This window comes from Patella vulgata, chromosome 7 (genome assembly GCF_932274485.2).
Source record: "Patella vulgata chromosome 7, xgPatVulg1.2, whole genome shotgun sequence".
Lineage (NCBI taxonomy): Eukaryota > Metazoa > Mollusca > Gastropoda > Patellidae > Patella > Patella vulgata.
The window spans coordinates 52,921,226-52,935,865 of NC_065885.2; the positions used below are offsets into that span (position 1 = coordinate 52,921,226).

At 35.1% G+C, this 14,640-nt stretch overlaps 1 protein-coding gene across 1 annotated transcript in view; it reads right to left on the reverse strand.

Annotated features, from left to right (window-relative positions):
• The window catches only part of LOC126828795 (protein O-linked-mannose beta-1,2-N-acetylglucosaminyltransferase 1), a 28,766-nt gene extending 16,965 nt beyond the window's left edge, over nt 1–11,801 (reverse strand). Inside the window, exons 1-7 of the mRNA XM_050558784.2 lie at nt 11,505–11,801; nt 8,078–8,181; nt 7,525–7,602; nt 6,687–6,731; nt 3,448–3,550; nt 2,464–2,522; nt 1,511–1,561 (exon numbers count right to left, since the gene is read on the reverse strand). Coding sequence (XP_050414741.1) covers nt 1,511–1,561; nt 2,464–2,522; nt 3,448–3,550; nt 6,687–6,731; nt 7,525–7,602; nt 8,078–8,141 — 400 coding nt within the window. The 5' untranslated portion in view covers nt 8,142–8,181; nt 11,505–11,801. The remainder of the gene's footprint in view (nt 1–1,510; nt 1,562–2,463; nt 2,523–3,447; nt 3,551–6,686; nt 6,732–7,524; nt 7,603–8,077; nt 8,182–11,504) is intronic.
• Nucleotides 11,802–14,640: the final 2,839 nt, after the last annotated feature.

Here is a 14,640-nt window from a genome sequence, read left to right on the forward strand (position 1 = left end):
TAAATATAATAAGGTGGTATCTTTAATACAGCAGCTAACTTTTGAAGATACATTATGGGAGATTAGATAAAGAGATGGTAGTTCTCACTATAATAGTTAAAAACTAGATAATGTAAAGGGAATTTGCTGAAAATTTCAGTCAAATTGATCTACCCTGAACCGTGTATTTAGCGATTGAATTTTGGGCCTAGCCCCGATCATCATTTCTTAAGTCGGTATGATAGAAAACATAGTCTCGATTATCCATTTTATGATTTAATCAGAAGCAGCAGACCGGGTTCTAATCCAGTAAATATCGCAGGCTAGCGATGCCATCAAGAATTGATTTTGGTCTAGATAAGTTAATTAATGTCTAATTAATAATTTAGATAACATTTCAGGCCTAAAGAAAGACCTGAAATAGGCAGATTTAGCTCTTGCATAATGTATGTTTAAGTCAAGAATTCCATTTATACTAAGGGACTATTGACAGGGTTTACAGGTCTGTTTAACGATACAAACTGCCATAGATACCTAAGCTAATGTTCTGAGCTGTCAGTGTCTCAACAGCATCTTCGAAACAGTGAATTTGTATGTTTTCTCTTGAGCCATTTGTCAATGTGAGCATGAGGATAATTGAGGTTTCTTGGCTAAGCCTTTTGTGTTTTACATAGGTCTATGGCTGTATGGTTTAATGGTTGAGAGTAAGACATTAAGGAATATTTTGATAATGCACTTGAAATACAGACACTATCATGCAATTGCATCTCAATGAAATCATCATGGGAGTCCATTTTTTTTATCTGGCATAAATAATGTATGATTGGCACATTGCCTGTACCATTATTTGCAATAATATTTATAATAATGGTACATCAAAGGATGACGTCACATTTGTATTTTTAAAAAAAAAACCAATGTTTGTAAATATACCCCAAAATATCAAAGGAAAATATATTTCAAATGTGATCTGGTGGATTTGGGGCAAAGTATCCACTTATATTAATTCTTTCAGCAATAACTTTTGAAAGAGGTACCGGTATACTATAAAAAAAATTGAAACCAAAATAAACCTATTATTATTTTCACTTTATGTAAAAACCTGAAATCTACAGGCCCCCAATTTCAACGTCTCTTTAACAAGTATGTTTTTGAAACAAAAAATAGATATGCACAGAAATATTTTACAACAAAAGTAAATTAATCCCTTGTCATATATTTACCAATAAATATTGAACGTCACACTAAATGTTTATTGATTATTATGATTGCTATTATTAAATGTAACAGTTGTTGTACACAATATATGCCAATATTTTCAGTCAGGAAGTTCACCTTCTTGAATTGATTCAATAATTGATAAAGCAACATGTGTTATACTTATATTAACCCTGTGGTTTATTTATAATCTTTCTGGGACTTTGTTAATATTGATTTGTGTGGTATTTGATATTTTGAATACTCCAGAGCTGGATCTGAGTGACGCTTATTCCAAGAGTAAAATATTTTATAATAACAATAATGTACTGACCTTCCTCATATGTATCAAATGTCTTTATATCTGCTACTTCTAAAGTTCTATCTACAATAGAAATTACCATAAATCACATTAAATATATGTACTGATATACGATTCTATAGTAAAACAAATGGATGCTTAGGTATAGAATCTATACCTAAGCACCCATTTGTTTTACTTGACACACCAAATAACTGACTTTGGAAATCTTGCCTCATATGACACTCAATAATTATAAGCACATCTTTTTATAAAGTATTGAGGAATCAAATTACTCAAGTTTAATCATTCTCAATCCTGTTCCAAAGCATTGACAAATCAAATTTTGGGAGATCACGTGGCTAAGTGGGTAAGACGCTGGCTCGCTAGCCTGGAGGTCGGGTGTTTGATCCCTGCATTGGCCGAGAAAGTTCATCCAGATTTTCCGGCGTGGTTTCCTCTTGTCAGTGATGCAGGACGGAGGGCCTGACAAGGACAGCTGTCTAGTCGTTCGGATGGAATGAAAAACTGAGGTCCACACATTGGCGTGCACATAAAAGATCCCTTGGCAGTTGGAATTCGATATAAGAGTAGGCCGTAGCACCGCTGCCTGGGCAAAATTTCCCTCATAGCACACTGTATGGCGTATGCCCATCTTCATTAGCCCAGTTTAGGAGCAGAACAGTAGGACGTTAAACCCCATTTCATTTCATTTCATTTCATTTCAAATCAAATTTCTTACCACTTCTTAACCTAAGCAGAAAATGCAAATCATCGAACTGTGCAAGACATTCAGCTAATGAACATCTATACCAAGTTTGAACATTTTACCTGCGTTATTGTGTTCCAAAAAGTGCAACGAACAGACAGACAGAGAAGTAGACAGAGAAATGAACCCCTTTTAATAGTCCCCTGATTTCTTCAAAAGGTGGGGGACAATAAACCTGAAATGTTTGTAGGAGAAATAAGATTATTAGACAGCTTACCATTGATTAACACAACATTTAACCCTCGACCAAAGTTTTTTAATTCATTACTGACTATCCTGAAATATAAAAAATAGACAATATGGATCAATTTGTCCCACTCAGTAATCATTTATTTTTAAAAACATAAGAACGTTAACTATATTCATTAGCACTTTCATCTGATATTTGTTATATTTCCACTTTTCAAATATTTATTATATTTGATTATATTGATGTGATATCCTAGTCCTACTGTAACCTTTATAGCAGTGAAGGATGTGTGTTTCATATAATAATAATAAGAAGAATAATAATCATTCTTATGTGTCATGCTGTTAGTAATATATGTATATACATTGTTTTATGTCCCACACGTGTAACTTTGTAGTAAGATGTGGAACAATTAAATATCTAATTCCTCCCAAAAAAAAAACAGCGGTTGCCAGGAGAGATACATTCAGAAGAGATCGAGAGAGAACAAGTTAAAAAAGAAAACAAAACATGATTTTTTGTACAATCAAGGTTATAATCCAATATATTATGGTCTGAAATGCGCGAATATCAAAAGGGACTGAGATCTATTGGATATAAGGATTTATTTTAAGTTTCATCAAAATCGGATAAAAATTGTGATCTCTAGAGGGTACACATTCTTTGTATTACATACTTGTACACAATTTGCGTACAAGGAGACGCCATTTTGTTGGGCAGTTTTGTATCAATTTTACTGAAATTCTAACTCCAACCTTCATTATGGTGGAATGGTGATATATTTAAACAATTTTTATAAATTGTGTCCACTAGAGGATCCATGCGCTATAAATGTGATTTTTAGTACAACCAGGGGCGTATATATAAAAACAATTAATTGCATGTACATTTTCCTATATTTAAATCATTCTAAACGTGCACATCTTAAGTTGACATGTGACAAATCTAGAATTAATTTTGAAGAGTATTAAATACAATGAAAAAATAGGTATTGAAATCAATACAACTTACACATCTCCTTCAAAACATATTGTTGGACCAACTAGACTGCCATCTCCTGTTCTTATATAAAATGAATGCTGTCCCGAATTACATTTAACTCCACATCGATCATCTGAATTATAATAATAGGGTTACATCATTAATAGATTTACAGTTTCTTTTCCAACATCACAGTTAACAGTTTCTCCATTTATTACACATTATCCACACTGTATAAATAATTGTTCACAAAATTTGTTCTACATGAATATGGTATACGTAAACAAGAATCATATTTGAATGGTTTTGTTCCCTTTGAAGTATATCAAAGACAACTGATCAAATTTATATCTGATCTGATCATTTTGACAATCAGTATTCCTTGATAAATTCAAGCATAACTGATTTTAAGGACTTGATAATCGTTGTGAGAGACAAATCACTAAACACAATACACGAGTGGAAAAAGTCATGGAAAAGTTGTTTATTTTCATTTGTACTTCATTAGTCTGCCGGATAAACACAGATTTATGTGTTTTCCTGGAAAAAAGTCCCATCAAAGCAAACTTGGTCTCAAATAAAAGGTGGGTTTCGTAGGTACTCCAGAAAAAAATGACCCATCATGATCGCCTGGGGAAATTTTTTGGGGTGGGGTCAAAGGTCATGGTCGACCAATCAGAAAAAAACCCTGTCAATATCTCAAAAACTATCAATGTTAGACCCTATAAATGTATTATCAACATCATGTACAAAATTTCTACTATGCTAGATGAGTGGACAGCGGCGTCCGATACTCTGAATCTTGATTCTTAAGTTGCGGGTTCCCTTCCCATGGGGGTGGGGGGTCTTACAAAACATCAAAATTTAGAGTTTAATTCGACTTTTGCGTACAACAATCAAGTTTCGTGCATAAGACGACCAACTTCAGATGTGGCAAAAAAACATTGCTTTAGAAGACCCCCGACCCTTACTTCCTCCCTTAAGAACACCCCCTCAAGAGAGGAGTTAATTCGACTTCCGCGTACAACATTAATTTTTTTCGTTAAAAGTTTCACTACTGGTCTGCTAGAACATAACACTAACCTAAGAACGCGAAATCTCCTTCTATCTCGGATAAGAACGACAAAAAATTAATGATGAATGACCAAAATGACGCTTTAATTCGACTTTTGCGTACAACGATCAACTGTCGTGCATATGTCAACCAACCTCAGATGCCATCAAAAACATTGCTTAAGAAGACCCACGACCCTTCCCCCTGTAAGAATATACCCTTTACACCCCCACTCCCCTTAGAGATGAGTTAATTCAAATTCCGCGTACAACTTAATTTTTTCGTTAAAAGTTTCACTTTTCACTATTGGTTCACTAGAACCTAACACTAACTTAAGAACGAGAAATCCCCTTCTATCTTGGATAAGGACGGGGGCAGTGGGCATGGTGAAATGGCCAAAATTGACGATTTAAGTCAACTTCAGCCTACAAGTATCATCCTTCCTGTCTATGTAAACTTACCTCAGATAACATCAAAAACTCTACTTAAGTAGATCTGTGACCCATTCTCCACCCCTTAAGAAAGCCACCTTTAGCCCCATCAGAGATGAATTAATTCAACTTCCGCGTTCAACATTATTAATTTTTTCGTTATCGTTTCACTATTAGTCCACGGGTTAGTACAGGTTTTATATATCTCGTCTCTCGGAGAAGGGAGCTGATTTAGTTGATGAACCTAAAAGCTCCTGATGTCCATTCTGTTTCACATAAATCCAATCTGTAGGATTTATCATACTCATGATATTCCTAGATCTTCCAGACATAGTGATATTTACATTAACGACTCCAATGAATTGCTCGACCTACTCACTAATTTGCCAAGAGACGAAGCCTTGATTTCAGAGTTCTTGAAACCCGTATTCAACAACATTCTACACCACTGGATACATCACTGCAAGTTGATAACATTATTCCTTTGATCAAGTAATGCCTGGAATCTACATATTTCACATGGGGAAAAAACTATTATGGACAGATCCACGGTTTACCGATGGGAAATCCTTTATCCCCGCTGATTTCTGAAATTTACATGATGTCACCAGAAGAAGGCAGAAGCAGGCATAGAGACCACATTCCCCAAAGGCGCAACAAGATAAGGAGTTAGGAAATGCTAATGGAAAGTCAAACCTCACAAAGCCTATCTTCCCGAAAGGGAGAGAGAAATGGGGTTTAACATCCACTCGACACAAACTAGGTCATTTTGGGACTAACATATGGTTCAATTTTATTTCCATAATTCGCTTGCGCGTAGGGGTCTTTAGCAGTGGGAGGAAACCGAAGGACCCGGAGAAAACCCACGAGGTTGGACAGGCGACCCTACTCCTTGTCACGTACAACCGGGGAATCGAATCCACGGCAGTTGACTCAATGACAGACTTTATGAAACAGCGCGCACGGGCTAAACATTCAGCCATCCAACCACCCACCTTCCCGAAAGGCTGTGTCTACCAAATTAACTGTAGATGTGGAGAATATTACATCTGTGAATTCAAAGAACCCTAGACCTCCGAATTAAGGAGCATGTGTTCAAGGCCCCCACCAATGTCTTTCCTGGCTCCCTTACTATAATCTTACCTAACGGTCCTTTAAATCTTTTAAAATAAAATAGAATTGAGTTAAAAGTTTCATTGACACATTACTTCGGTCATTTTGGGACAACACCATAGGTTATTTTTCTATGGTGGAACTTTGCCAAGGCACTGGCATTTAAGTCCATTAGTACAGACTGCTTTATTCGACTCGGAGATATAGAGTTCCTATGTCTTGATAATACATTTATAGGGTCCAACATTGATAGTTTTTGAGATATTGACTGCTATTTTCTGATTAGTCGATCTTGACCTTTGACCACGCCCTAAAAATTTTCCCCAAGCAATCATGATTGGTTAATTTTTTCTGAAGTATCTACGAACCCCACCTTTCATTTGAGACTAAGCTTGCTTTGATGGGACTTTTTTCCAGGAAATACATGGATTGATTGAAATAAGTTAGATACAGATTATCTATTGAAGGAAAACCAAGGATATATTATTATGTATTTAGTGCTCCCATTTTTTATCTAATTCATTTCTATAGTTTGGTAAACATGTTGATTTACATATTGAGATAGAGATCTAACAGTATTGTATAGAGTAATGAGTAGAAATGTTTTAAGGTCTGTGACACTTATGTTGTACATCATAATGGAACAATATTCAACTAGTTAATTTACATACCTGTAACATTTAAACCTTCCCCACCTACATCCCATACCTGACGTCCTGTAATAAATATAATATTTATTAGTAGATAATTTAGATTGATGGTAAATCAAAATGTCCAGTTCACAAATATCATAGAGTTATAAGGACCAATAAATTGCGACTTCTGTTTGTGTTATACAGAATGCACTAGCCCTCAAGCCATGCTGGATTTCATACACTCAACAAAACATCATTAAATGCATTATAATTGGCATAGAAATGAAATAAAATTCAATGTCTTACTTTACTGATCCATCTAATTCAAATGAAGACAGGCATATACGCCATGCAGCATGCTATGAGGGTAATTTTGCCCAGACATCGGTGATGCGACCTACTACTACCGTTATTCACTTGATATTTATTTCTTGCAATGTCTATGTTGTTTATCTTGTCTATAGGTATATTGTCTTATCGGTTTTGTTTTGCGTGTAGTGCTGTTCACCTGCACTTATCAGGTACTATTACTATCAAGGTATCTTAATGTAGTGTCAATAGTATCATGCTCACAAGGGGAAACCACACGGATACAGGCACAGGGATCCACCCACATAAAACACAGGGATGAAATCTGGGATCTCCTTGTTTGTGAGCCAGTACCATAACCGATTAAGATCCCTGGGCCCTGTTTCTCGAAAACTTAACTAAAGATAAAATCCAATTTTAGTAGATACTTCAATTTTGATTGGCTAAGCACTAAAATTAATCTAATATTATCCAATCAAATTACTAAAATTTGGATTTTATCTTAGTTAAAATTTTGTGAAACAGGTCCCTGATCAGTAGAATAAACTATTGAATATGGACATACCTGATCTTGAAAATAAGGAGTTGATACAATACAGTATAACACAAACACATACTGTTAACAAAATAAACTTCTTCCAACCTGTATATCAAATATACATAATTTTCAAACATATAGCCTGTCCATGTTTAGTTAAATCTAAATATATATTTTTCATCAATACTTTTTAGACCAGGTACCAAGTGCTACTTATCTTGTTCTTCTTCTCGAAAAAAAAACCACCAACAAAAACCCAAGGCTCCGTCAATTGAAGTATATGTAAGATCGACATAAAATTTGGCATGTTTGTTCCTTGGACAATTGTGCATTAACTGATGGATTTTTGATATGCCACAACTCCAAGATAGCAGTGAAAATGCCTTGATCGGTTTCTGGCCCATAGATATGCTTGTACTTCTTTATAGAAGCTTACCTTTAATAGTTTATTTATTCAGTGTATTACTATACCGTTCTCATACATTTACTTTCAGTGTCAAAAATGCTAATGACTATCCACATGATATGTGAGATGTTGTCCTCCATATCAAACTCTAACTAAAGTGGAAAAAGGTTTTACCTCCAAACTTTCTATTAACAATTCTTCTGATCTGACGGAGTAGCTTTGATTTTTCAACCCGCATTTTGAATATCAACACTCACGTAAATAAAACCAATGTCAATCTAAAAGAAAAAAAGACATCAGTCAAATTTGTGATTAATGAATCAGTCTGTTGAATTTATACATCTTCTTCTGTGTGTAAATCTTTCCAATTACGGACAATCTCCATATAGCTAGTGGAGTATAATCGCAATATCTTAAAATATCAGTTTTTAAAATATATTTAAAATGTTCTTCGTTAAAATGTTCTTAAAACTGTCTTTGTGATAAAATCATGACGTAACATTATTTACAGTTTTAGTGGTATCTAAAACAGATTTATATACATTAGGCGATGGAAAGTACAAATTGATGTGCTTACAATATGTTAGCAGTGTGAGTGTAATTAGCTATGGGTCTAGAGCACTAGTACGTTTGATGGATATCATCCCTTTAAGGCTATGAATCAATACCAATAATACCATGAAATACTAGGAAGTTACACTACAATTTCTAGCACACTTTACATCAGGAATGGCCATCATATGACGCATTGGAAGAGTTGAAATGATGCATATATTCACACACATACTTTTTACTGAATAATACCTTAATCTGTTTTCAGTTTAAAATATACTTAATGAATCAAACTAGGATCTGCCATCACCCCATAAAAATGTTAATTATGACAGGTGTAATCCAAATTTAATAAAAAGATGTTAATAGAGTAGTAACATATGATTTAATCACACTACCTGTTACACATATAGACAGTGTTTCTTACTTACAGTGTAGATATATGGCAACGTTCATCTACAATGTAGATAATTACCATACTTACTCAGAACCATAACCAGTACATGCATAATTTTGCAAAATGTGAATATTTTTATCAGACTGTTCCACGGTCACTACTCTCTGACAAAATCTAAAATGTACACTAGTATGAAGGGGTACCTGTTATCTCATCCACAAACAAACTCATCCATAACCACTGGTAAAAGTCGTCCACAAGATATTGGTTATGTCGTCTACAACTACTGATTATGTCGTCCACAACTAATACTTGACTGACTCGTACACACATTAATTATATGGAATAGATAACTTTTACTCATTGGTTGTTTACAATTGTTTTATTTACCCAATAATCAACTAGCTTGGTTGACCGATCATGGCCGAGATTAGTTCACCAATGTTTTTGTAATAAAAAAGACTTGTATCTTGTTTGTTGATTGGCATTATGATTTTAGACATAATTGGTTCAATATGAAATCTGAATTGAATCGCCCTTTTTATTTACGTATCGTGTATGTAAAACCAAATTTTACCACATGATGGAATATAAATACAGCTACAAGAACTTGTTTTAAACGTAATCGTTAATCTCTAAAACTTTAAACCTCATCATCATGCTTTTTCATTGATGTCCACAGCTTAAAATTACACAGAATTAATCAATGGTATTGATAAGTAGACCTCTTCAAAGTCTACTACAAGGCTTTTAGGTTTATGGTTTGTTTTATCATTTAAAAAAGTTCATATACCATAATTTAAAAAATTTGGCTATGGTACAAAAATAATTGCTCTGGAACCCCTCTTTGATAAAATGCATTCGTATTTTGTAAGATGGTGATTATTCATACATAAAAAATATTTGAAGGAGACATTGTGGAATATGCAGAAATTACTTACTTCCTTACATGTATATTGTATCAATGAAACCCGTTGGGTTACTTGAGTCTAACAATTGACAAGGCAATACGTTTCGAGAAATGGTGTCGAGAATTGGCATGTATTTTTACTACAATTATTATACAACGAATCAAAAACTCCAATACAGGCTGGTTTTGGAAAATATGCCAAAGCATAGCCAGAGAAAGAAGTTTGATACTATTCATGGTAAAAAATGGTGAAATTTATTGTTTAATAATGACCTCGATTTTGAATTTATTTATTAAATATACATTATGGAAGAGCTTAATCTGATTGCAGGTCTATCTTTAGGCCGGAAATGTTATATAAACTATTAATTACTATTAGACATTAATATTAACTCATCCAAACCTATAATAATCAACCTTCAATGTCATATATAATCTCCCATAAATTGTTATTGAATAAAGTGATTTATTTGTTTTTTTGTTATTTATTAATGCAACAAATGTAGCTTGGCGATAGTCTGCCATAGGCATAAGAGCTGGGGGGGGGGGGGGGCTGGGGGGGCGGCGGCCCCCCCATTTTGGGCACCAAATGCTGGGAAAATTTGGGCACACAATTGTACTTTGTAAAAGTTGTATAAAAAAATATTGTGTTCTTGAATGTGCCCAATTTAACAGCGAATTTATTATTATTATATAACATACTAAGAACCTAACTACATTTTTTGGGCACCAACCACCACCGCCCCCCCAGTCAAAAATTTCACTGTACGCCTATGTAGTCTGCCAACTGAATTAAAGAAAATTATACTCATCAAACAGTATGAAAACCACATCATTCGATCTGTGATACTTTCTGTGTCATGTGTAGGGTGACCCACCATAAATAAATATCTCCATATATCTCGACAATTTCGCCACAATATTTATATATATGCCAAGCCTCAAATCAGTTTCACACAATTATAGTCACTAAATAAACGATCATGTTGTACTTAATAAGCTATGACCATTAATCATCTATAAATAATAGACTGAAAACTGGTTCCATGTGTCGTCCATAACATCCAGACACTTTTGAGTAAAAGATAGGTTACGTGCCCGTGTTTTGAAATTAGTCTCGCTTAACCAGTCTATCGACCATTCTAGGGCTGATTGACAGGCCGGGATAATCAAGACTACTTTTTTACGAAACATACCAGAAAGCTAGAACAAGAAATTGAATTTAGAAATGAGCACGTTAGCTAGCTCAACAATTGTATAAGAAGCTTGTAAAAGTAAAATGAAACTACTGCTAGTATCATGTTCCTGTCTAACCCGAGTGTTTCAGAGATATTATTTGTACTAAACCAAAAGATGCCGCTCTTAACGGTACAGTTAATGATAAAGCGATTTAAAAAATGAAACGAACTTAATTTCTAAATCTGCTGTAATAACCAAGAAGCTTAATTTTACTGCTATTCAAAATCGTCAACAATAAATTTTTTACGGCTGTAATAGTTGATAGATTTGTAGAGAATTGCACGTGCCATGGCTTTTTATAGTATCATACTGTCAGAAAGTTGGCCTCGACACGGCGAATGTGCACGCTTCAGTGGTAGTCTCGAACTATCAGCGGTTGACTGTATTTCTGTAGGTGCATGGGTCACCCTATCATGTACTGAAGTTACTCGGAACGACAAGCCACTACAAGTCAAGTTGCTACTGCTAGTTCTATTCGGTTTTTCAGTACAGTCAAAACATACCTTTTTTATGTATTCATTCGTGTTTGCAGATAACAACATCTAAGTATGATCATAAACGACTAAAACTGTTCTTCTACTACATGTAAATGTTGTTGTTGAGTTAGTTGTATTTTACGTCCGCTTCCACCGAGGTGATATTACATTTAAATGTAATGTATATATTATTATATAGCTAGACCTCTAAATTCCTGCAGATCACTGCATAATCGTCAATGGTTCGCCATTTTAAGCACTAATATATTTCCATCTGCTGAATGGCTAAATAAATATTTATAACTATAAGCTTATAAACGTTTCACATTACTTCTGTCCTTGACTGTATTGACTTATTGTAAATGAAATCATCATCTGCTCGAACAGGTTTTATGTTTACAATAATTTATACAAATGGGAGTTATCTCCAGTGAGAGTTATTTTCTCGGTTGTCACGACCGATTTTATAAACCATAGATTTTGGCGTCAAGACTGCAATTAAAGATGACGCTCACAGTAGTTAAAGGACAGTGTTAGCGTCCCAATAAATGTGTTACAGATATAATATTTAGACAGCGATGCTACGGTAGATGCGTAACGATGATCTGACGAAACGGGAAGTGACGCAAAAAATGGAAAACACGAGTTATCCATATAACTGACTGAAGTATCGGGCGATAACCGATACGCGTCGCGGTCGATTTTCAGCTCACTGATAATTCATTTGATTAGACTGTGAGAGGATGATAGAAATGATCTCTGTGTTAATATTATATTTGGAATGTGTTTAACCAGTTCTATCACTTTTTATGTAATATTGGTGCAATGATCTCTGTGTTTTAATATTATATTTGGAATGTGTTTAACCAGTTCTATCACTTTTTATGTACACCAATATTGTCCTGTAAGGCTTGTGCAGGATTTTTTATAAGTACATGTATTCAAAGAACAACGACGTCTTTCGAAAACTGCAATATTTTACTAGACTAGGCCAATAATTAGCATGGTGAAGTATTGATTTTATTATTTGATATTTACATAAACAACAACAAAAAAAAAACAAAAAAAAACCACCCAAAATCCCCAACAAAACAATTCTTAAGGGTAAACAACAATAGGTTACATTATAACTTTTTTGATACAAAGAAACATATATTAAATCATATGGGCTGGTGTGCATTTTAACTACCATCAACAGTAACAAAATAGCTTGAACAACTGGCTTTTGAGTACAAATGAAAAACAATCTGACATAAAATTTAAAAAATATGATACAGGAGTCACCAAACATCACTGAAAAACGTTGCTTCGGGTCAAATGTGATTGGAGCTACATTTATGAGTACTGGCCTCGAACCGCAATTGCTCAGCGAGGTCCCGTGTTCAATTCCGGTGTAGGCCGAGAAAGTTCATCGTGATTTTTCGCCGTGCTTTCCACTTGTCAGTTGTGCTGCAGGACGGAGGGCCTGGAAGGGACACTGTATAGTCGTTCGGATGGGACAAACACCCGAGGTCCCGCGTATCAATTCGATATAAGAGTGAACGAGAACTATAACTGTTTTCTCACTACAATAAACTAAAATCTACCGAATATATAATTAATTTTATTCCATATTCCTATGGAGAGATGGACGGAGAGAGAGAGAGAGTTTAACCTCGACACATACTAGATCATTTCGGGACTAACATATAGTTTAACTTTACTTCAATAATTCACTTGCGCGTAGGGGTCTTTGGCAGTGGGATGAAACTGGCGGACCCGGAGAAAACCCAGGAGGTTGGATAGGCGACCCTACTCCTTGTCACGTACACGCGGGGAATCGAAATCACGCCACTTGACTCAATGACAGACCGTTTGATCCAACGCGCACTCGTTAACATTCGGCCACCCAACCCCCCATATCCCTTGGAGCTGAGCACATTTGGCAGGAGATACCTAACATGTTTCTAAAAAACAACCATTTGTTAAATTATCATATTTAAGATATTTGGACTGTAGAACATTGTTCCGCTAAACCCTTTCTCAATTCCTCAAGACATCTTTTTTAAATCAGTTTTAGCCCAGGTCCGAGATCATAATATAAATAGCTTAGGGCCATTTAGTAACAGGACAGTGGAAGTTAATATGTCTTCGGCGGTAAAAAAAAAAAAAAGACGCGCGGATACAAAGGAAGTTTAACCTGGAACTTTAAAAATAACCACTTTACAACTTTTTTATCATCAATAAATATAAATTCAAAGGATTAAACACATTTTCAGCGTTCAGCCAAATGTAGATCTATATTAAATCTGTTGTGTAGGGACTGGATATCGGCAACAGATGATGCTCTGTTTATCACTGGAGTGGAATTTGGTCGGAACACAAAGTCACCTGAAATAAATTACGTGGTTAATTAAAAATGAAATAGATTTTTCAGCTATAAAACGGATAACTTATTTCAGCCCTGTTGGTGTAATACTTCGACTCCTTTTCAATATTTCGGTTAGCAAGATCGATGTTTGGTTGACTAGCAATATAAATAATAGGAATACTTTCTCGGCTTAACGCCGATTAGATATGTGAATCAACATAATAAAATAATAAAAGTCCGCATAAAAAAATTGCAGCGGCACCAAACAGTCCTTGTAGTCATTTTATTTTTCGTCGCCGTCACATTGTCTATAAAATGCCGAACCTCATTCCTTCATAATTGTCGCTATCACATTGTCTATAAAATGCCGAATCTCATTCCTTCATAAAGGGAATCACGTGGATAGGACACTAGGATGTTTCGGTTCGATTCCCATCGTCGGCCAAGAGGAAAGCTCTAGATTTTGTAAGTCCTGGTCCAACTTGATATGTTACAAAGAGACATATTTTGTGGAACAGCTTTGTCAGAAATGTTGGTGTTTGTTCTCAGAAACCCAAGCAAAACGCCACTGGTCAAGTACCAACATTAAAAAGATGGCGTATAGGACTAAAACTATGTTTTAATACTTACGTTCGGGGGGACTGTTGTTCCCGTGTCGTCCAGCAGAAATATCGTTTTGTAGACCTTTCGAGTTGTCTGAATGGCCACTCGCAAAATCTACCACGGAGGCACGACAGGGAACTGTAAAACAAAAAAAACGAGCGTTTGTCGACAATATTATGCCTAGTAGGATTGGTTGTTAGTGTATTCCAA